The sequence below is a fragment of the Pyrgilauda ruficollis genome, unplaced genomic scaffold (genome assembly GCF_017590135.1).
Source record: "Pyrgilauda ruficollis isolate IOZ18807 unplaced genomic scaffold, ASM1759013v1 scaffold24, whole genome shotgun sequence".
Taxonomy (NCBI): Eukaryota; Metazoa; Chordata; class Aves; order Passeriformes; family Passeridae; genus Pyrgilauda; species Pyrgilauda ruficollis.
The window spans coordinates 8893078-8914040 of NW_024523648.1; the positions used below are offsets into that span (position 1 = coordinate 8893078).

Consider the following 20963-nt stretch of genomic DNA (forward strand, 5'->3'; position numbering starts at 1 on the left):
ACTGTTAATTTATTTGGTTGGTTGTTCTTGTAGAGTTTTCACAAACAGAGTATCCGTGCGATAGGCACCTGTTGAGTGAAGTTGAAAGCAAAATTACAATGAAATTCCTGGCAAAAAGCTCGCTTTTCTTAATATCTTTGTGATAGCCCCTAGATGCTGTCTTTTTAATTGCATCCCTTTCATGAGTAGTGCTTCAGAGCACTGTACAGCAAAACAATGTCTCCCATCTCCGCTTCTGCTGGTAAACTTCCCTTCATGGGTACTTTGGATGTCTTACACTTCCATTGGTGCAGAAAGGCTTCTCTTTACTTGAAGTTTGTCAATCATCTCTGTCAGCTTCTTTAGACAGAGGGGATGTGAAGTGCTTTTCACATATTTTTGCTAAGAGTTGATCACTCTCTCCCCCACACTTACTTTTTTCTAAGGTTTTGCTTGCATTTTCTCCTTGTAGTATCTTGAGGACATTATTTATTCATGTCACTTAATTCTTGTATTTTATTAGAATTTATGCTGAGAATGAGAATGGGATCATAGATTTTTTTTTTGTGTTAATCAAAAGCAATGATGAAGAAATGTTTACACATAAGGCAACAGCAAAAGTTGTATGCATTACATAACAGATATAGAGAATTAAATGTACTTTTAAAAATTCATTTGGTGGTATGCAGAAACTAGCAATAGTCTTGCAGCAGTGCATTTTGCCTAGAATTCTTTTTCAGAGAGCATTCATCCTGATGTGTGTATTTTTCTCTGTCTGATTAGTAAATATTTGAATGAGTATGAAGAAAACATGACTCAATCTTCTAAAATCAGCAAAAACTATGAAGAGCTCCTTGCACATCTTTCTGGATTCTTGGACATAGACATCAGAGAAGAGAAACCACAAGAACATTTAACATCAAAGGTGATTGTGTAGGCAAATGTTTCCCTACAGTGATTTAACAGAAAAATATTTAGTTGTCACAGAAGTAAAGCAAATAATAGAGGTCTTTGTATTTAATTATGCTTTGCAGACAGTGCTATCATTTAAAGGCAGATTTTTTTTCATACTGGGCTAATTTTCAAAGGTGCTGAAGACTAATAAGCCTCAGTGAACTCAGTCTGCTCTTATCTGCATAAATAATTTATCAGCCTGCAGTTCCCACGTACAGCCCTGATTAGATACTTGGTTACAAGCTTTCCTTAAAACATTAATGTGGGGGTCAACAGGTGGTGTGTAAACTGTAGCACTAGATCTTATCTCTTATCTTGAGCTGACATACCATTAAATACAAACACCTGAAATGGCATGCCCTAAAAGAACATTTTCTGTGTCCTGTAATGAAATGCTGTAAATAACTTTGTGGTGTTTCTGAAACTTAATAATAAATATTTATGATTTCTCTTCAGAATACTTCTGAAGTTCCAAAAACTAAGTTTCCATTTAGGAAAATAAAGTTGTCTGTATATTCTTTTTAACATCTATCATTGCTGCTGAAAGTAATTTTATTCTAATTTTATTAGTTTTACTCATCTTCTGTCCACTCTTTGATCTCCATTTTTCTTCACTTTGGAGCACAGTAGATATCTGGGGAAATTCTATTTCATTATGTTCATGTCATTGTAAGACTACAGTCTTAATAAATCAAGATTATCTAGGTATGTATCACAGTGAGTGTACGCCCTCATAATATTACATAATATTGCAAGCACATTGAAATTTTAATAGATGCTCTAAAAATGTTGTTATGCAAGATGCACTCTTGCATGCTTTAATAATTAGTAAGTTAATATTTAGAGCTTTAAAAAACATATTTTCATGTGTTTTAACAAAGTAGTGATAAATCTAGTTGGGAAATCTAATTTGTGCTGAAAGCTGTGCCTTAGGAAACCTTAGCAGCTAGTTTTTATGGGGTCTTGGCACATCTATTTAGCTTCTTTTCCACATTATGGTTTTATTTAAGACAGAATTGATCTGTTTTAGTCTTAACAAATGTCTTGCCAGCAGGAATCAGGGTACATTTTTTTGCTCACTCTTTGAAGTGCCCACATTCATCTATTGCACTGATTGGAAATAGCATAGTGTACCAAAACAGCCCTAGAATCCTCCTGGAAAGGGTTCATTTTTCCAAGGTGCTGGCTGCTCATAATGGCAGCACACCCGGTATTTGGCCCTGTCCTTGAATGTGCTTATAAACATAAATATCTGGTGCTTAAAAAGTTTTGAGCATGAATTGCAGCTTTGTTGTTCCAAATGAAAGGCACACATCTTGAAAAGCCAGGCTGAAAAGGTTTGCTTTTCACATGAAGGAGCTGCGTGGTCTGCCTTCTAACCTGCCTCCTGTCAAGCGTGGATATGCAGCAGCAGAAGCTCGCCACCTGTTTAATACATCATAAAGCCTGTGTGGGAGCAAATCTGAATCACATTTAGCTATGGTGGGGGTTTATGGTGAAGATAAAATTCTATGATTTTAACTGTCTTTCTACTCTTTTTCTGAAGGAGCAGTAGAGTGCAATTATAAGTCTGACCTAGGGGTCACCAGAAGCATTGAGTCTTTATTGGCTTGATTAGGAGCAGGTATAACTGGGATGAATATTTTTGATTTTTAAGAGCTTCTAAGAAGCTACTAACATTGATTTATTTCTCAAGGTCTCTGACATATGTAAAGAAAATGTGACATTAAAAGACCAGGTTGCTGCTCTTCAAGAAGCTGTGAATGTCCATGAGATGGAGTCTAAAGCTAACAGAGAAACTATCATGAGACTAGTTTCAGAAGTGGCCAAGGAGCAGAAAAAGGCAGCAGGATACTACCAAGACATGGAAAAACTTAGTAAGGTACATAATGGCATGGTGTGTATGCTTATCTGGTTTTCAAATGTTTTCTTGAAGTTTGAAATTAATTTTCAATAGGAATTGCATGAGAAAAAATTATCTTGATTAGGGTCTTTCCTAAAAAGGACATTTTTCTGACGTTATTTTCAACTTTCTGAAAATGAGGTATGAAGATTAAGCAATAACATTTTGTAAAATAGATCTGAGGCAGATTTGATGGCTTTTAATGCTGTTTGCAAATGTCTGTTTTTGCTGTCTTCGTAGTGTTGTAACCTTTGTGCTTGCAGAAACATGTAAATAAATGAATGTGTATGTTGTTAATATCTGAGGCACAAGTATGAAGTGGTGAAAAAATGCTTTTTAAAATAATATTTATATGATACTGCCAGTTTTGTGAGAATTTTTAGACTCAGTTTTACAAAAATTCTAATGAGAAATTGAAAGGAATTGATTGGATACTATTCTTTCTCTTAAAGCACTGGCAGGTTAAGTGTCTTGGCTTCCATACACACTAGATTATCTTTTCACTGCGTTATAAATTTGTATTTCATAACCATTGACTCATAGCCAAAAAGTTGTAGCAATAGGATGGTTCTTGCAGGAAAGCAAGAAGTTTCCCTGTTGGGAAGCCTTAGAGGAAATCTGTGCAGCAGGAAGCATGGTCAGATGAGAAATGTAAGTTAAGTCATAAGTCAAGTATTCCAAATTCACTTAGCCATGATTTGTGAAGGAAAAGGATGTGATTTAAGGATGGAATTGCTCCAGGAGAACTCGCCGTTAAGGATTGAATTGCTCCAGGAGAACTCTTAATGGCGAGTTTCAAAGGATGTTTCAAAGGATGGACGAACAAAGTGCATTTCTGTTGCAATTTTGCAATTTTCCTTATTGCTTTGCACTTTGGTTGATGTCTGTGGAAAGGAAGCAGTTTAGTGAAGCCAGAATGAAGATTTCCTGCAGGTGAAACAGTGCAGTTAAAGCTGATGGCCAGAACGTGAGAAAATAAGAGAAGAAACTTAGACTGCCAAATATATAGCTGAGTTGTGTGTGACTGAGTTTGCAGGAATTTTTAACATAAAGACAACCTTGTGCAAGTGAGTTTTCCAAAGTAATGCAGCATTTTCCCCACTCCTGGCATTCCTCTTTTCCTGAAGAAGAGACACCCACCATACACGTTGAAGGATATAGTGTTCTGATTTGGTTGTAAGCAAAATACTTAGGAGATGAGAAATAGCTGGCAGCCTGCTCTGGAAAAGAAAGAATTTGTGGGGAAGATAAATGTAAGTACCACAAGGGTAATAAATTTTTTTTACTGCCGAAAATAGTTCTTACCAAGCTGTGTACAGTTTTCTAAGACTCAATGGAACTGGGAGAGAGCCTGCATCAAAAATTTAAAAGGGTCCTTTTTGAGAACATTTTGTTTTCATGCTTCACTTCAAACACAGGTGTGTGAAGAACAGAGTGTAGTTTTCTCAGTAAGCCAGAATCAGGAGATGTTTTAAACCAAGATCAGGGCTCCATTTGTGGCTTGTTTTTCAAGTTTGTTCCAACTGCCAGAACATTTACCAAGTTGAGCTATTTTCTGAAAAATATTTTCCTATCGTTATTTTACATGTGCCAAATACATAATTTATTTAACCAATTTTGCAGAAATATCTTTTATTAGTATTGCCTTTCAAAAGCACTGCCTTTGAAAAGCCCCATCTGCATAGAGGCTGCAGATTCCTCCAGTGCAATTTCAGTTTAGCAACTTACATTTGCAGACACTGAGTAAATCTGTTGAGAAGGTTCTGTGTTCACAAAAGCGTATGAAGAAGTTCAGTATTGAAAAAGAAAGCAAAAAACAAAAAATGCTTTAAGTCTTCACGTGTGAAGTGTGGGATCCTCTGTTCCCTTGGTGGGTGTCTGGCTTGGTTACAGGAGGGGCACCAGTGGCACAAGTCAGTGTGACTTCACCACGTACCTCATGCTGCACAGTTTAAGCACATGAACGGAGCTGCATGTGTTGTGACATGTTCCCCTGTCAAGGTGAGAAGCAGAAATCCATACTGCTCCTGTGCCAGAAGACTCATACTTGGCTGTGTGTTTCTGGGCTGTTTTCTGGACTTAATTAATGGAGTTGCCTGTAGCTGAATTCACCCAGCAAAGGCTGAGTACAAGTGACTCTGCCTGCGAGTGCCAACAGCCCTCAGGGCCAAACATTTTGGCCATCTTCAGTATTACAGATGGAGATGGCAGCCCATTTCCCCCAATTTTCTCTTAAAATTCTCCTTAAGTGTATAGAGACCATCACACTGTTCTGTCAAGATTTGGCCACCACACTGTTCCCTGCCACCCTTCTGAATAATTGCCTGTTTTAGTTGCCAGGTAGTTCTCCACTCCTATTCCTTAGGAATTTTATGAATTCTTTCTCTTGATCAGGTGCTTTTTTTTTAATGTTCCAGGGGGAAGTAGCTGCCTGTTTCCAAAAATTCCTACTGAATAAAATGAAAGCCAGTTAATTACATTTTAAGGTTAATGTATTTAAAATATTCTTTAGCTTGTTTGATACTTGAATATTTGTTGCAGTTAGCTGGGCTCCATTTGAGGAACATTAACAAGTGAACAATCATTTTATCTGTTCCCCTCTCAGTCTCAGTGCATGACAATATCAAGCAGCAAAGAATAAAAGCCAATAATTCCTGAAACTAATAGAAGTAAAAAAAAAAAAAAAAAAAAAAAAAAAAAAAAAAAAAAAAAAAAAAAAATTCAAGAAGCTGTTTTTTTCCCCCCCTAATCTATTATTTTTATTTATTTCTGAATATATTCCTCTATTTATTTCTGAATTTCTCATGTTTCTGATAGAATATTGCAATCTGTAAATATTGTGCATACCTTTATTATGGCTGCATTGGATATCAAATTTGCATTTGATGAAAAACGACTTTTAAATCCTGCCCAGATTTCTAGACTGAGAATCAGAATATCTGAACTTTCTTTCTGTATTTCCAGAGAGTGATTACTGATTATGATAATCATAATTAGAGAATTATAACATTCTTTGAGAGTGTCTATAGTTCCTCTAAAATGTTTTATTTACTCTAAGCAAATATTTAATAAATATTTAATATTTAATATTTAACAAATTTAATATTTAATAAATTCTTCTATGGTATTTTATCTAAGATATAGAAGAGGATGCATATATTCTTCCAGGTTAATTTAAATACAGCATTGCCACAGATGAACCACAAGAACTAGTAAACTTTCTTGTTCTTGTTCTGTTTCACATCTTTGCTGATGGTTCAACCTGGAAATATTTTGCAAAGATGTGCACCATGCAAAGTCTTTAAAGAACACACTTGAAATATAAGCAAGCAATTTTAATTAATACAAATACATCTGCATTTACTACTGATGCAAAATTAACCAAGAAAATATTCTTCAGTATTCAATATTGGCTTATATTATTATGTTAATGAACAAAATAGATCTAAGTGGTTTCTAATCAATATAAACACATTAAAATAAATCAATTTAATGAAAAGAGTTAATTAAAATATGAAAACCTTATTTAAGGAATTTCACTGAACTTGAGAAACATGGCTACATTTTGAATACACCCAAATACCTAGATTGTAGGAGAGACAGCAAAATGATTTTAGTTTTTTTTTTGTCCCAACAGATAAATACAGGAATCAGTTTCTCAGAACTTGGATTTTTTTTTTTTTTTTTGTTTATAAGATGGTGAGAAAATACATATTAGAAACAGGTTTCAGCCAGCATCACAGATATTTCCAGATGGAATCATTTGAGAAGACAGGAGATAAGAGCAAAGTAGTTTACAATCCTCAGGGTATAACAGTAGTAACTGGAGGTGCAGCTGGTGTAAGAATTGATGTAGATAATACCTGCATTCTTTTAATACCTTTTTATTACTGTTAATGTAATGTGGGCTCTTTTTTCTGTATGTACATGTCGTTGACGTTAGTCTATTGAGAGCATGCTGCTGATTGGGGTGTCGGTATTAGTAGAATAATGGAATTACTTAGGTTGGAAAAGACCTGTAAGTTCATGGAGTCCAACTGTTAACCCAGCGCTGCCAAACCCGCCACTAAACCGTGTCCCTAAGTATCCTGTATACAGTATCCTGTATCCTAATATCCTGTATATCTCTAAGTATATCTCCAGGGGAGGTGACTCCACCACTTACTTCCCTGGGCAGCCTGTTCCAATGCTTCATAGCCCTTTTGATGAAGAATATTTTCCTAACATCCAATCTAAACCTGCCCTGCCACAATTCAAGGCCATTTCCTACGTTTCTTAAACGGGAGAAGAAATGGACCCCCACCTGTCTCCAGCCTCCTTTCAGGCAGTTGTAGAGAGTGATAAGGTCTCCCTTGAACCTCCTCCAGTTTAAACATCCCCAGCTCCTCCAGATCCTCCTCATCAGACTTGTGCTCCAGACCCTTCACTGGCTCCACTGCCCTTCTCTGGACACCAGAGCACCTCAATGTCCTTCCTGAACTGACAGACCCAAAACAAAACACAGCACTCGAGGGGTGGCCTCACCAGTGCCGAGTACAGGGGGACAATCCCTGCCCTGCTCCTCCTGGCCACACCATTGCTGATCCAGGCCAGGATGCCATCGGCCTTCTTGGCCACCTGGGCACAGCTGGCTCATGTTCAGCTGCTGTCAACCAGAACCTCCAGGTCCTTTCCTGCCAGGCCACTTTCCAGCCACTGTTTGGTGACTTGTGCTTCTTTATTTTAGACCTTCATATTTAATAAACTATGTTTGTTTTCAGATGTTCACAATTTAACAAGACGGTCATTAGGTGAGCTCCCTGGTACTGGCAAGCCATTTTAGCACTGCCTTTCTGAAAGGAAAAATACACACTGCTGAAAACTGTAATTGAAATAAATGACTCTTTATTCTTTGCTGTAATTACCATAATGTAGTTCTGAGCACAGGTGGGAATTTTCTATTAATAGGACTTGTCTAGAATAAAAAAGAGAAATTGGCAAGGAATCAGGCCCACATTTGTTTCTAAAACAATTCTAAAATTACTTCAGAAATGTGTAATAACAAATAATTTCCTAAATGACAGGGGTTGTTTTTATTTATGTTTTTGCATGTTTGCCTTTTCACTGCTATTAGTATTTTTAGTACCATATTTTTATATTTTATTTTCTAAAAGTGCCCTGCAAATGCCTTTGTTTTGGCCACCGTCCCTGCAGATCTACAGAAATGCTCCCAGATTTAACTGCTTGATTGGCAGGTATTCCATTAATACAAATGACATGCTGTGCTCCCGTGCAAGCACACACAGCCCCTGAGAGACCCTTGAGTAATCACCATATTCATAACTGCTCCAGGAACTGTTCTCTAACTCCAGTGTGCACAGTCTCAGCTCATATCAGTCCACTTACCACTGAGACCTCCAGAAGAATCCAATCCCTCTCTGTAAATATTCAATCCTCTGTAGTAATTTTGTGTCATGTGTGGAATAGTATTCTTTCCCATTTGTTCTTCCCAATCAGAAAATGCCCTGAGAAATGAAGACCTAGTCTTTGCTGTACTTTTAGTTGGTCTTGCTGCACATATTTTTCTTGTATAAGTATGTGTAAGCACTCTTAATATTGGTATTGTGGGGAAAGGAGAGACACTCAATACTTTATTTCATTATGTTTAGAGGGTTAATTTTCTTTAATTTTTTCTGTCATAATTTGTTTTGGTGTCATGGGTCAGGATGCACAGTTCTTTCTGTCTGCTCTGACATATTAGGTCAATATTTATATATAACTGATATAGATACATATGTATGGGCTACATTTTATTCCTTCCCAAACAAGCCTTGATTTGCCTGGTCCCTCCCTTCTCATTTCTGTGAATAAATAATCTCAGGAATTTTTCTTGCATAAACTTTTTGTCAGATAAACTGATCTCAGAGATCACCTCTTATCACCATATTCAGGGAGATTGTGTCTGTGGTTTTGGTCAGCTCTGAATTTTCAGGCAGTTGGATTTGATCATCAATGCAGGTCCCTTCCAACTGAAATATTCTATCCTACCCTTTCCCCTCTCGGCTGTAGTACTTTGGCTTTATTTGTGATGCATCTTTTTCACTGCTTGTTTTTCAGGCCGTAGTGTCTGGATGGAAAAGTAAGATTTCAATAGTTTTACAATAAAAAATTTGGTTTCATTAATCTGAAAATTTTATTTATGTATTCCTTTTTGCAAACCAATATAAGAGGTTAGGTTTTAGTGTGATTACAGCTGACTTAAGGTTTTCATCAATTTCAGTGGCAGTTCCCCTATGAGACCCTGACACTGAGCAAATATGAGGACTATGGGTCCTAGTTTCTCTGTCTGCAGTACCAGCTCCTGAGTTATTCCTTAATTTGTGTGTTGTAGAGAGGGTTTATAACTGATTCTTGTTTAATTTTTCATGCACTTCAGGATCTTGACAGTGCAATAATAAAGAGGCAGAGTTTAGAGATGGAGATGAGAAACCTCCAAGAGAAACTGACTGTTAACCAGAGAGCTTTGGACACTTCAAAGCAGGAGCTGCACAATCTGAAGAAATCTTCCCATGAGTTAGATGCAAGCTTGAAGAGTAGCAGAGAAGAGGTCAGGACTGCTCAGAGGTCTTTAGAGGCTTTTAAAGAAGAAATTGCTACCCTGCTCAGCTGTGGATCTGCAATAGTTAAACCTTCTGAGAAGGCCATTTTGGAGAGGATCCAAGAAATAAATTGCAAAGAGGAGAATAAAGAAATAGTAAGTCAGCAACTACTGCAATGTTTGTATTTATTCCCTTTGGGTTCTCTTTCACTTTATTCAACTGGTAGAGTGTTGATTCTTTCTACTTAGGTTTTGGGATTACAGAAACCTTTAATTTTGTTGTCTATTGATTTAAGGTAATAGAAGAAAAGCATCTATGTTTTACTAAGCAGGAAGAGTTCAGAAATTAAATTAATAATAGATGATGTTAAGAAGAAAAGACTTGGAATGGTCTTTCAGTTACAACATTGAAATTTGGTTTCTGTGCCAGCAGACATCAAAGGTGACTGTTTGGTTGCTATGATTTAGTAAAACCTGTGAACAAGTATGGATTTGCTGCTACAATGGTGACTTCAAGAACTGACTTCTTTCTCAAAGCAGATATAATTGATGAGTTGCCGCAGGCAACTTCTTTCCATCCAGTCCTCAAAACCTGCACCTAAAAATAAAGATGTGTCTTTACACTTACAGCTAAACATTATTCAGCATCCAAAGAAGGTAAAAGGAAGGCTCTGGCTTGAGGCATTTGGTCTGGTAGTTTGCAAAGGTGTGTTTGAATGTATAGATAGAGAAGGGTCAGTTCAGGAGGAAGGTGAATCAGAATGCAGCCTGAGCAGTGTCAGTATCCTGACACTGCACTGAAGTTTCTCACTTGCTTGCTTACAATTTATTAATTTTGTCAGTGAGGACTATTTATATAATTGAAAGTCACATACTAAATCCAAAGCTGCTTTCAGTGAGCCACTGAAAACCAGCTCTGATATTCTTGTCAGATTTTGAAATTCTAATCTCTCCTGCTGATGTGATAGTTTTTAATGACAGCAAATGGTTTTGTATTCTGTCCAAGGCTGGAAATAGTTCTTGAAAATATCCTGTGCATTTTGGTGAAGTACTTAAAAAAAACCCAAAAAAAAACCTGTGCCATTGGCCTTCTTGCCTACCTGGGCACATTGTTGGCTCAGTTTCAGCCAGCTGTTCACCAGCACCCGCACATCCTTTTCCACCATGCAGCTTCCCAGCCACTCTGCCCAGCCTACAGCAATGTTGTGACCCAAGGGCAGGACCTGGCACTTGGAACTGGCACTTTGCCTTGTTGAACTTCATACATTGGCATCAGCCCATTCATCCAGCCTGCCCAGATCCCTCTGCAGAGCCTTCCTACCCTCCTGCAGATCCACACTCAGACCCTGCTTTATGTAACATGTAAAATGATTGTAGTCTGAAATTATCCAGTAGCCACATTAAAACAAAAAGCAGGAGGGGGGTTTTTATTCTTCAGGCTGACTGATTAAGCTGCATTAGTCATAAGAATGAGAAGTTGTAGAGGTCAGAACTGCAGGACCAAAAATGCAGCCTTTGTAAGATGATGGATTAGGCACAGGTGGGTAACAAGGCTGCAGCGTTGTTTTAGGAAATGCCTGCCTTGTGGGTTGTCCCTAAGCCAAGGATGAAAGTTATACCAGGATGCCCCAGGATGATAAAATGACAGCTTCTGCTCTGCTTCTGTGGTACAGCCCTTCACTTTCTCATGTTTATGGATCTTTGAAGCCTCTGAAACCCGCTCTGCAGCCTGATAAAGGGGCTCTAGGTTCCCTGGCAGCAGCGCATCTGGGGGGCGACCAGTTACTGAAATTCTTGTTCCTACTGGGTGATATGAAATGCAAAAGAGCATAAAATATGTTTGTGGGTTCTTGCAGATTTATTATTGTTTAGTGTTGTCATGCTACTGCATGAGCATCAGTAATTTCTCAGTGTTTTAGGCAAGTTGGGGGCAAACTGTTTGTATTTAATTGCAGTTTGAGTTGGAAGCCTTTCAGTGCCATTAAAATTAATGACAGCTCCATGTACTTACTGTTAATTTTATTAACAGGAACCAACAAGATGCTTAAAATTAAGAGGCTGCTTGGAGATGAGTGTATGAACACTGAGTTTCAAATGCACTATAGTTAACTATGTAACCAAATAATTATATGACAATAAGAAGAATACAGAGGGAAACAAGCAATTTGATGTATAGAACTGCCTTTCAGTATTTGGCAGTAGTGTAACCAGATACTTTAAAGCATTTAATTTATACATAGTTTACAACTTAATATCCATTACATTATATGCAGGTGTTGTAAAGTTAACAGTGAAGAATTAGAATTTTTCAGAATTGTTCTAGTTGCTTGTTTTGAGATTTTATCCTTTTATCCTTGGTCTCTGTCTAGATTACAGAAATTATTATTACTAATATTTTTTAAAGCACAATCTCTTGAACACTGCTTAACAGTTACCAGTTGGGAAACACTCCTCTGAGGCTTAATTATCCATATTTGCATTCTCCCCTACATGCTGCATGTATTTTCTAAATAACTTATATGCTTTTTCTAATCAACTCCTCAATAGAATAGTGATTTCTTTGCCTTATTTCAAGGAATGATAGCTGACCGCCCAGGTATTGCTGCTGTGCCCACATCTTTGGAAATTTTCTGTCTGAATTACTTTGTATTGATTTTTTAATACAAAGTAATTGTATTTGACTCATCTTTTTTATAGAATCTGCTGTTCATTTTTGGGTGTCTCCACTTCTGCATTTTTTTGCTGGTGGTTGCAGATTTTTCTTTTTGACTTTTTAAATGCATATATTTTAAAGATCGATACTTTGCCCTATTTTTAATAATTTATTTATCTTTCATATCTTTCTAGCATTTCCCACCTAACCCCATATGCTTTGTTGGTTTGCTTACTCCCTAGATGGTATCTCAGCTTGAAACACAATTAGCTAAACTGACTAAAGCTTTGGAAAATCAGACCAGATTGTACCATGAAGCCCTGGAGAGGAGCAGGAAAGCTGAAAAATGTTCTGAGAATTTCCACAATCAACTGAAGCACTTGGAAGAGGAATTATTAACTGGAGACCTGATGCAAGATGGTTTGAAGCTTGAGAAACAAAAAGTAGTTGCACACATTATTTACTTTTGAATGGAAGTCACTAAAGGCAGAGACACAGCTCATTGTATTGCTTTGGTCTACTGGAGCACTGCAAGTAATGTGAAATAGCAAAGTCAGACATGATGTAGGGAGTAAATAATACCTTTTCATTGACCAACAATTGGAAGATGTAGCTAAGCTTTTGAGTCCCAAGTCCATTACTGTGAAACAAAATGAACAAAAAACCCAACTCCCACCCAAAAAAAACCCGCCACCAAGCAGAACCCCCCCCCAAAACCAAACTACACCCCAAAACCAGCTTAAAAGCAGTCCCTGTCAATACCTCATCAGAAGTCCTTCAATTATTCTCTGATCTCTAAATTTCTCTCATCTCTATGTCTTTCTCTAAAACATCATCTGGTCTGCAATCTCTCAAGATCTTGTCTTTAGTCTTTGATTCTTTTTTGTTATTATACAATCATGACTACTAGTTTTTTTTTTGTCTAATTGTATGAATGAACACACTGTTAGCCTGTAACTCATTCACATAACAAAGAGTTTGAAAAATGACATAGTACCTGGAAAGCCAAACACTACAGCTACGAAAAGCAAAGCTGTAGCATGTTGCTAGGCCAGGACTAGTGCTTACAGGAATCAACAATTTTGTGCTACATTATGATAAAATAACTTTTTTGAATGAAGCATCCATCACATTGGGAGAAAACCCAATAAAGGAGCTGTTCCTTCTGCTCTGCTTGTTCTGTGAATAACATGTGGGCCTAGATTCTTAAATTATTCTCTATATTTTGCTGCAATGATGAGATCTTTTCTGTGATTTTTTTTTCTGTCAATAAATAACTGCAGTGCTTTCCTCTTCTGCTGCTGTTTTTAATTTTTTGAATCAGAAATATAATGAAACAAAAAGGTATTCTTGCTAATGAATGAACGGTGAAACTGGTTTGTTGATTTTATTTTTCTTTTAATTTGTTTTGTTGATTCTTTGAAAATATAATGGTTTGCACCAGAAGTAAGAGGAAACAAAGAGAAACAGTTGCTAGTAAGAAGGAGGGTTTTGGATTTTGCAAGAGAAGCTAATTGAGAGCAAGAGACTAAAGCAATTTTTAAAGAGCTGGTAGGGCAGGACAAAAGAAGGAAAAATTGGATTGAATACTATTTGATATCTCCTCAGTAAACCAGATGGAGATGCAATTAAAATAACCTTAAAAGCAATTTGTGAACCAGTAACTTATCTCTAAACCTTGCTGTTCCTAAGAAGGGCTGAAGGCTGACTGTATTAACATTCCTGCATCCCCTCAGCCTACATCGTATGTCATTCATGGCATCCCTGGTACCAGTTCCGTCTGTTTGAGAGCTCACAGTACAAGGCAATCCCAGCACCTGCAGTATTAGTTAGGACACAGCTGCCCGTTCTGACATCTCCCTGCCAATTCATGGCTGTGTAAAACAGCAGAGCTCCAGACAGGAGCTGGAGTCAGAAGCAGGGACCTACCTATTGCTGCAGAGAAGCAAACCCCAATTTTTCCTGCTAAGAAGATAAATACAGTAGATCTAGGGATTTATGGACAAAGTAAGTGTTGACTAATAAAAGGACATATGGAGAATTTGCAGTTGTGTCAGGAGTGTGCCCAATTACACCCTTTCAGTACGTTATTTCTTGTAGTGTACTTGTACATATTGTTGGTTGCCGCTATAGTGGAGATTGCTTTTAAATTGTACTTCTTCATGACTTTTAATGAAATTTTATTATTCTTCTGCCCACTTTCCCACATCTTAGTATCTGAAATTTCTGGAGCAACTTAATGAGAAGATGAAGCTGGATAGTCTAGCAGCAGAGGTTGGATTTGATATGGCTATGGATGTGATTCTGGCCCGGGTAGAGCAGTTGGTGAAACTGGAAGGGGATGCGGTGGTTGAGAACAAGACTGTGGCATACAGCCTCAGAAGGAAGGTATGCAAAAAAGACATACCATTCAAAGATAAACATATGGCTGTGTTTCTGTAGTGGCTTGCTAGAGGCAGCAGACTCTATATGTGCAAAGAATTTCAAAGATATCCGTGACATAAAAAGAAGATAGTGAATGTTTGCAAACTGTGCAAAAAGACTACATATTGAAATAATTAAACCCACCAGTCAGTTGAACACAATACTGCTTTTCACAACTTCTTAAGAAAAAACGATGAAGTTATGGATGTTTATATCTGTATATTTGTCTACTTTTTAATACACATTTATAGTTCTGTAAACAACTGCCAGTAATATTTAAATCTAAAGGGATCTGCCAAGGAGGGAGGCACATCACACAAACTTCTCTAGAAACTAGTAGGGTCTTGGTTGTACTTCACCAAGAATTGCAACGTTTCCAACAAGAACTGTTCCTTATTCAGTTGTTCCTACGGGAACAAATCTGTTCAAATTTGGTCAAAGAACCCTCTGTCATCCTGTTATGACATAGGGAAATCTTTTGGGTTTAGGCTTGTCAGGCTGGTATAGAGCTGATAATTTGGTCTGTTTGAGGTTTAAGACAACAGAGAAACACAATGAATTGGTAATACAAGGAATATCAAGTTAGGGTATATATGCTGATACTTCTTCACAAAGTTTTCAAGATAGGAAAAGGAGTTCAGTTTATAAATGCAACATGAGGATTAAATTTGCGATTATGTAGTACATCTTTCACATTTATTTTTTCAAATGTCCCTGTGTTTGGAAATCAAGTTGAAGGCTCAGAAAGAAAAACTTGAAAGCAAAGAGCTGCACATGAACCTTCTGCGGCAGAAAATAACCCATCTGGAAGAAGAGAAGCAAGTAAGGGCTGCCTTAGCTGTGGAAAGGGATGAGGCCAATCTTGCTGTCAAAAAGTTACATAAGATGATAGAGAGGCTACAGAAGCAGCTTGATCTGGCAAGGGAAACAAATACTGATCTCAAAGCCAAGCTGTCTGAAACCAGTGAACTTAAGGTGAGTTAAAAGATTAAATTTGTACTTCTATCCATTTTTCTATTCCACTTGGATACAGCTGGACTTAATTTAAAATAAATGTGTTCATGGAGAACTGCTCAAATCCAGGTGGCAAAAACAAATGTAATACTACAATATTTTGAGTATTTTACAATTTGTCTTGATATGCTAAGTAGCATCTGCAAAGCACAATGTAAATTTTCGGGCTATTTTTACCAACAAAACATTTGACAACTCTTTTTAGTACTCTTTTTCCAGGGAAGAGAGTGAACCTTCACTGTGGATTTTCTTTTCTGTCCAGATACCTCTTTTCACAAAATCTGTGGAGAATTAACTGTCTTTGAAGGAAAAATCTTTTTATTAATTGTGTTGAAATACGCCTGTCTCCTTAAATAACATTTTAGTTCACATATACGTGTGATGATTTAATGAAGAACCCAAAAGAAACCACACTAAAGTGCTCCTGGTATTTTTATTGTTTGCTCAAGTTAGATGAAAAAGTTAACAAATTTAACGCTTCCTTTTCTTATTGCAGATCAAAACTTTGGAACAGAACAGAACAATAGAGGAACTCAGTAAGTCTCAAGAGAAATTGGAAAGAATGAAAGAAAAAGCTGAGAAACAGCTTAGATCTGCCAAATCAGAACTACTTTTAAAGGAGCGTAAAGCTACTGAAGACAAAGAAAAAAACAAAAATATGTTAGAAGCAGTTACTAGTGAGATGAAAGTGCTTAAAACAACCCTTGCAGAACTAGCAAAAAGAGAGAGACAGGTAGGTGTCCCTCAGAGTGTAGGAAAATGGTATAGGTTGAGCAGCTATCCAGCTGTGCTTTAAACTGTTCCAAACACTATGAAACAAGGAAATTTTAGCTCACGCTTGTGAGCCACAGTGACAGTTGTGATTGCAAAACTATTCTGCAAGTTAAGTTTTGCAAGAGAATAATAAATACAGGCATTATTTTCTTTGCTCATCACAAAACATTACATCACCTTTTAGAGAAGTATTAAACTGATGTAAAATCTCTCTTAAGGTATGTCTTTTTCCAAATATCTTAGGTATGAAACTTACAAACTTCTCATCTGTTTCCTTTTGTTTCTCACACATCCATCTCTTGCACTTTCTCCTTGCCAGTTGTAAGGGATTCAACAAGACTAAGTGATAGGATGAAAGGAAGCAGCCTCAAGTTGTGCGGGGTGGGAGGGAGTTTAGACTGGATATTGGGCAAAGTTTATTCACTGAAAGCGTAGTCAGGCATTGGAACAAGCTGCCCAGGTGAGTGGTTGAGTCACCAGTCCTAAAGGTGTTTAAAAGACACCTAGGCATGCTTTAGTGATGGACTTGGCAGTGCAGGTTAGGAGTTGGATTTGATAGCCTTAAAGGTCCTTTCCAACCTAAATGATGCAAGAAGCCTGTGTTACTGTGTATAGGCCACAAATTCAAAGACTCTGGAGAGTACAAGAAACAGCCCTCTCTCCCTAGAGCTTTATTAGATTTCCCAGCTAAAAATTTTATGGCACATGTTTGCCTTAACAATGACTCTGGATGAAATTTAAGAATGCTATTTCAGAAAATTAGTCTAGAATTTTTTTTTTTTTTATTTATGTGGAGAGAAGGCCAGCAACCTGGGAGTCTTTTTTTCCCCCTGGAAATCTTTAATGCTGTTTTGTTTTATAACAAAGGTTAGAAATTTGAAAGGAAGATTTAATTTCTTCACACATCTCATGAGGAAACAAAGCATCTGGCACAGAGAAGAAGATATTAATTATATGCAGGAAAATATTCCATGGAGTCATACATTGAGTATTTTGCTAAAAGCACAGATACAAATGTTGACTTTTTACTGTCTGAATCCAAGGGGTTTCAAACCATTTGAATACTGGAATATTCTTTGTACTTTTCTTTTTGTTCTCTTTCTGCTGGAATAAGATCCCTTCTACTTTCTTGTCGTTACAGTGTGAAAATAAAATATATATTTTACTTCCTCAAACCCCAATATCTTGGGTTAATGCTCTAAGTTGCATTAATTTCCTGTTTTTTTCTTCTGATAATTTCACTCACTGAACGGAAGGTGCAAAGAAAATTTAGCAGGAGTGTTGTTGTCTGCAGCATACCTTTGTGTTTGAGTCTTTAGTGATGTTTGTCCTTTATTATTTCTCTCCTTCATCCAAAGGCTGGATCTTTGCAGAGAGCTGCCTTATCTTTCAATGTAAAATCTGTATGGAAACAAATCCCAGCTTTGCTACCTCCTTATCCTGTCTGTGATCCAGATGTTTAAAAAAAATTTTAGCTTCTGCTAAATACTACTTGCCTAGCACACTGCTAGATCCCTGCATCAGTGACCTCCTGAAGTAGTGTAGAATATAATGTATGGGAACTTCGGGGTTTTGGTGTAATGTTGTTCCAACATTTCATCTAAGATATCTCACTGCCTTGGTAATACAGATAGTTGGGAATGAATTCTCAAATCACAGAATCATGGAATGGGTTGGATTGGAAGGGACCCTAAAGGTGATCTAGTTCCAACACACCTCCCACGGGCAGGGACACCTTCCACTAGACCAGATTGTCCAAAACCCCATTCACCCGGACCTTGAACACTTCCAGGGATGGGACAGCACAAATTCCCTGGGAAAAGCTGTTCCAGTGTCTCACTACCCTCCCAGTAAAGAACTTCTTATAATATCAAATCTGAATCTCTCCTCTTTTAGTTTAAAACCCTTCTCCCTTTTCCTATCCCTATATGCTTGTGTAAGGTGTTGGTGTTGCGCTCTCCTTTTTTATTTTTTCTTTTTTTTTTTTTTTTTTTTTTTTTTTTTTTTTTTTTTTTTTTTTTCTCCCTTTTTTTTTTTTTTTTTTTGTAAGCCCCCTTTAAGTCCTGGAAGGCTGTTATAAGGTCTCCCTGGAATCTTCTGTTCTCCAGGCTAAACAACCCCAGCCCTCTCAGCCTGACTTTATAGAAGGAGTTCTTCAGCCCTCTGATCATTTCTGTAGCTCTCCTTGGGAATTGTTCTAACAGGTCCCTGTCAGACCTCAGCTCTGTTCTGTATAGTTTTCCAAATTTATGTTTCTGAATCGATGGCAGCTCCTCAGGGTTTGAAACAAACAAACTGCCTTTGGCAAAGTCTTGGAAACTGAGACCTTGTTTTCAGGAAAGCAAACCCCTTTCCTCACAGACTTAACTGCTTCAGAATTCTGCACAGTGTTCTTGGGGTTGGAGACATTTCAGGACTGTCTTCTCCTTATCCTTAGGCCTTGGCGTGATTGGTGGAGTGAGGATGCTGCCACATCAGAACATGAGTCCAGTTTCTTAATGGTTGTGATGATTTTGTGGCATTTTGAGTCTCTTTCATACTTGGAAATGGGGATCTTGGCATTCAAATAGAAGCAGGAAAAGCATATTTCCTCAAATAGTAACATTTTCCTCTTTTATGTGTTGATGATAAGGAGTATTAAGGCATTTGTCATTTTGGCTGTGTAATTTATTATCTGTTCAAGAGGCCTTGAAGTTTGACTGATAATGATACATATCCCGAGTTGAGAAGAGTAAATCAGCAGTGATGACAGCTACTTGTGGATGTCTACCCATTTGGAACTTCAGAGAGAAAGCTGGTGTCTTTAATTAACTACTTTACCAAATACTATTCCTATGACATTTTCAGCAGCTATGCACAGAAGAAAAACAAGCATTTTCTTAAGCTGCATCTTAAATTTGGTCTGTATCCTGATTCAAATCAAAGTCAGACTGCAGGATGTGCCAAAAACTTCCACCTTTCTTCTAACTTCCTCCTTTCTTTTTTCTCAAGAAAGTGCAGGGTAGAGGGGTGAGGTGGCAGATGGTGGTCAAGGACAAGCAACAACCTCTGCTCTGGGATGTGCCCACCAGTTTGTATAATTTTTGGTCATCTGGGTCAAGTAAAAGTGTGTTTTCCTCAGTTTTTGGAGTGGAGTCAGCAGGGAAGATATGCTTGTGAAAGATACTAAAGAAACACTTGAAAACTGTTTTGAGATACTTGACATCTCAGCTGTTTGTGTTTTGTGATTTGATGTATGTCCCAAAGGGCTGTTTCTGTCCTCTTCTGCTCTCTGTATTGAGCAACAGCTGAAATGCCTACATTTAGCACTGATAACACAAGTGCTTGTGTTTGTATGTATGCCCATATGTACATGTTTTCCCTGACATCTCCCTTGCTTCCTATTTGATTAATTCCTTTCTGTTTGCTCTCGCAGCTGGCAGATTTCCGAGAGGTGGTCTCGCGGATGCTGGGCCTCGACATTGCCAGCCTGGCTCTTCCTGACTATGAAATCATTTCACGCCTTGAAGGGCTGATTCACTCCCATCAGCACCTCTTCTTCCCCTGTGTCTGCCTCAAAGATGTGGCAAGAGCCCCAGAGGAGCAGCAAAGAAACATCCAGCTTCTTCACTGAACGGAGATGGAACAAAGTAAAATTTTCTGTTTGCTTCCTTACCTGCTGGACCTCCACAGAAAACAGATCCCTATTTCTGCTCCCTATTCTAGACACACCAACTAGGGCTGATCTTTAGAACTTCAACAGAGAGACTGACTGGAATGGGTAGAGTCAAGCCAGCAGCCTGGAGATGGCAAACAGAAAATCCTGGGTAGCTTAATACATCAGTTATGAAAATGGTAGGCAACACATCAACAGTGCCCTCAAGTTTCAGTGCAGAGGCATTGAAGCGATGGGTCACCCCAGGTTAGCTCACAGTTTTGAGAAGTTACTGGATGCCTGCTTCAGTGGCATTCCTTGTGTTTTACCTCTAGGTGACAAGGATGAAATCAAGTAGGGGTTGTTCTGCTGCTTGTTCTTGCCACCTGGGACATCTCTGCATTTGTACACATAAGGGCTTCAACACAATTGTCTGCAAGTTAGAGGATTATCTCAATTTTGGAACAAGAGGGTTCTTTTTTTTTTCTGTTGGGTTCTTTTGTCTGCTCGTATGGCAAAACAAAAAATTTCATTTTCGCAGCAAAGGCTTTCTCGCAGGGTCCCGTCATTTGCCTCATATAAATATATTTGGTAAAATTGAGTGTTGGCCTTGGTCATGATGTCTTGAAAAATTTGCTTCCAGCTGCTGTATTCCTTGGGCAATTAATCCGCAGTGGCAATTCTTCTGAGTTAACGAAAAATTATTTTAGAATTCTTGTTCACTACAGAAAATAGCTGAACTACTGAAGAGTTTATTTTCAGAGAAGTGATGATGAGGTGTACAAAACTACCTCCTAATCATAAAAACTGCTTTCTGAGTGTTGTTAAATTTAATGTTTTTTAAAAAGAAATATGGACAATAAATCTGTTTTAATAGCATATTCAAACTTGATTCTGTGGTTTTAGTTGTCTCTTCCCTTTATATGTTTTGTATGGTTGTGTAGAACAGTAAAGATGACTTACTTATTTTTGTCTTGACCATTTGTGGGCTTTCTACAGTATCTCAGTGAATGATGACCCACTCGGTAAAACTGAACACACTATTTTAAGA

The 20963-nt window shown here is 37.7% G+C and overlaps 1 protein-coding gene across 2 annotated transcripts in view; it reads left to right on the forward strand.

Annotated features, from left to right (window-relative positions):
* Positions 1–20746, forward strand: part of LOC121355004 (damage-control phosphatase ARMT1-like) — a 45878-nt gene extending 25132 nt beyond the window's left edge. For both annotated transcript variants that reach the window (XM_041470142.1, XM_041470143.1), the window contains 8 exons: positions 763–904; positions 2630–2815; positions 9252–9569; positions 12309–12509; positions 14281–14454; positions 15223–15465; positions 16001–16237; positions 19694–20746. In XM_041470142.1, coding sequence (XP_041326076.1) covers positions 763–904; positions 2630–2815; positions 9252–9569; positions 12309–12509; positions 14281–14454; positions 15223–15465; positions 16001–16237; positions 19694–19891 — 1699 coding nt within the window. In that variant the 3' untranslated portion in view covers positions 19892–20746. The remainder of the gene's footprint in view (positions 1–762; positions 905–2629; positions 2816–9251; positions 9570–12308; positions 12510–14280; positions 14455–15222; positions 15466–16000; positions 16238–19693) is intronic.
* The last annotated feature ends 217 nt before the right edge of the window (positions 20747–20963 follow it).